Source organism: Chelmon rostratus, chromosome 10, assembly GCF_017976325.1.
Source record: "Chelmon rostratus isolate fCheRos1 chromosome 10, fCheRos1.pri, whole genome shotgun sequence".
Lineage (NCBI taxonomy): Eukaryota > Metazoa > Chordata > Actinopteri > Chaetodontiformes > Chaetodontidae > Chelmon > Chelmon rostratus.
Window position 1 is genome coordinate 28,247,501 of NC_055667.1, and position 2,500 is coordinate 28,250,000.

A 2,500-nucleotide genomic window follows, 5' to 3' on the forward strand; every position below is an offset into this window, starting at 1 on the left:
TGTATATTATATCTATAGAGCAGCTTCACCAGCAGAGCATCACAAAGAGCTTTACAGAAGAAATAAGCAGCAAACACAGCAGCTCTGAGACCCCTGAAGATCTGAGGGGACGGTTTTCCTACCAGCAGGTCACTGTCACAGCCGAAACTGACTCCGGAGCTCGTCATCCTCTTCAGGTCGATGTGAGAGTTCTGGGCCTTCACGTTCCTGAAGCAGCCCTTCAGAGAGCCCTGCTTCGGAAACAGAGACTTCAACCTGCAGAGGACAGAAAGAACGGCTGAACAATGGAGAACCCAGGCTCAGGTTCCACCTGAAGCTGCACTGACTGGAGCTAACAGAGCAGCTAACATAGCAGCTAACAGGGCGGCTAACAGGGCAGCTAACAGAGCAGCTAACGGGGCGGCTAAAAGGGCAGCTAACAGAGCAGCTAACAGGGCGGCTAACAGGGCAGCTAACAGAGCAGCTAACAGGGCGGCTAACAGGGCAGCTAACAGGGCGGCTAACAGGGCAGCTAACAGCCGTGTGTTTCCACACACAGCACAGCATCATCCATGTGATGATCATACCTGTGTCCACCTGAGGAAACATCTACTCTCCCGTTAGCTCTGGCTTGACCAGAACTGCTAACTTTGTCTGTCCTCTGTCAGGTGATGAGCAGGTGATGAGCAGGTGACGTACAGAGTTTATTAAACTGAACGACATAAATATCTGCACCAAACTTCATCACAATCAATCACAATCAATCACTGCAGTCAGGACCAACGTGGTGGAACCACTGATCGACCAATCAACTGCCCTGTCCAGAGCTGTGAGAGTGTGTGTGTGTGCGTGAGTGTGTGTGCTCACTTGGCAGGCATCTTGTGCTCTGGTACCCCTCCCAGGTAGTAGCTGCGGCTGAACGGGGGGATGCTCTCTGTGAACTGGTGGGTGTAGAGGCCGATGCGGTTGTTCCGCACCACGACGCGGTTCGTGGTCGAACGCAGGATGATGATCTCGAGCTGCGCGGTAAAAAACGACATGTCACACATCGACCAACGCGGCGATTCCCTCGACGGGGATCGGACAGTAAATAACACGCGAGGGAAACGGACACGGCAGACTCACGGCTTTGGGGTCGGCGTCGCTGATCTTCAGGAAGTCGGATGAAGGCTCTTTAGGCTGGAGCTCCACCAGATCGCCACTGAAGTCGTAGAAAACCTTCAGCCGGCCCTGAAGCACCGCCAGGCACAGGAACTGGTCCTGATGGAGGACAGACACACGGAGCTCAATACAGCAACATCTGACATGATACCATCACACCTGTTCCTCCAATAACTGTGACATCAACATGTCAGCGCCCTCTGCTGGACACACAAATAAGTTCAGTTCTGTTCTGCTAATCCTCGGTACTTATTGGCTGATATTTACAGGAATACTGATATAATAATAATAATAATAATAATACACTTTATTTTACGGAGCACCTTTCATACCAAAATACAAAACAAATAAAAACATGAATAATTGTATTTCAAAGAACAAGCGTAACAACTAAATGAGTGAGCGAAGTCTTTACCGCGTTCTGCAGCAGCAGCAGGACGCCATTGTGCGACAGCAGTTTGACTTCCTGTTCAAAGCGCTGCATGCGAGCCGATTCATCAGTGAAGGTGATCTCAGCGTAGCCGGTACCGTCGAAATACGCTGCGTCGTTCACCCAGGCCTGAGTCAGCACCGGCTTGGACCTGGTTTCAGTGCGAGAGTGAGTTAAAGAGAACGAGATTTGATCAAATCAGACTAGAAATGAAAGATATCAAACAAATGAAATGACGAGCTGACGCAGTGCGCACTGACCTGCCACAAGGCTTCTCCTCTGTGGTGTTGAGTTTGAAGATCTTTTCAAAGTTATACAGACTGAGCACCTCCTCGTTCAGCGTGTCCAGCTCGATACAGCCCTTAAAGTTAGGCAGAGCGAGCGGGGGCGGCGGCTAAGACAGGGGATTAGCATAAAAATCAGGACCATTAAAGCACAGCTGACACGAATCAAATGATCAGCTGTTTGGAACATGTTTCCCATGAAAAATAAATCAGTTAGTCTTTTTTTCAGCCACTTGGGGGTGGGGGGGCACACGTTAGCAGAAAATTGCCACTTTGACGTTCATGAGACTTTTAGCTTGCCCTCCTGGGAAACATCTCTGGCTAATTAGCTGCTAGATGCTTCGCTTTATCTTCACTTTATCTGTCTGCTGTTTGGAGTATAGCCTGTGTTTATTGTAGTAATGTAAAATTATTACTGTACGGGTCTCTGACTGACCAAAATGAGTAATTTCAAGACTGCTGTAGGCCACTATCGTGACTTCATACATCAGATACAGTAAATTACATTTAAAACATGGATTATTGAATATAATGACCTGCCCAGGTTCTGTATCAGGTCCCCTTCATGTACTTACTTTGAAAGTACTCGGGTATCCTCCCACATAGAAGACGGTGTCGTCGGTCAAGAGGTTGAGCAGCCCCTGGT

General features: G+C 48.8%; 1 protein-coding gene across 1 annotated transcript in view; it reads right to left on the minus strand.

Moving 5' to 3' along the window:
• lama5 (laminin, alpha 5) overlaps positions 1 to 2,500 on the minus strand; it is a 90,923-nt gene that overhangs the window by 7,489 nt on the left and 80,934 nt on the right. Inside the window, exons 63-68 of the mRNA XM_041945610.1 lie at positions 2,430 to 2,500; positions 1,831 to 1,964; positions 1,556 to 1,721; positions 1,105 to 1,239; positions 847 to 998; positions 123 to 255 (exon numbers count right to left, since the gene is read on the minus strand). The exon at positions 2,430 to 2,500 is cut by the window's right edge and continues 89 nt beyond it. Of these exons, the coding sequence (XP_041801544.1) occupies positions 123 to 255; positions 847 to 998; positions 1,105 to 1,239; positions 1,556 to 1,721; positions 1,831 to 1,964; positions 2,430 to 2,500 (791 nt within the window). The remainder of the gene's footprint in view (positions 1 to 122; positions 256 to 846; positions 999 to 1,104; positions 1,240 to 1,555; positions 1,722 to 1,830; positions 1,965 to 2,429) is intronic.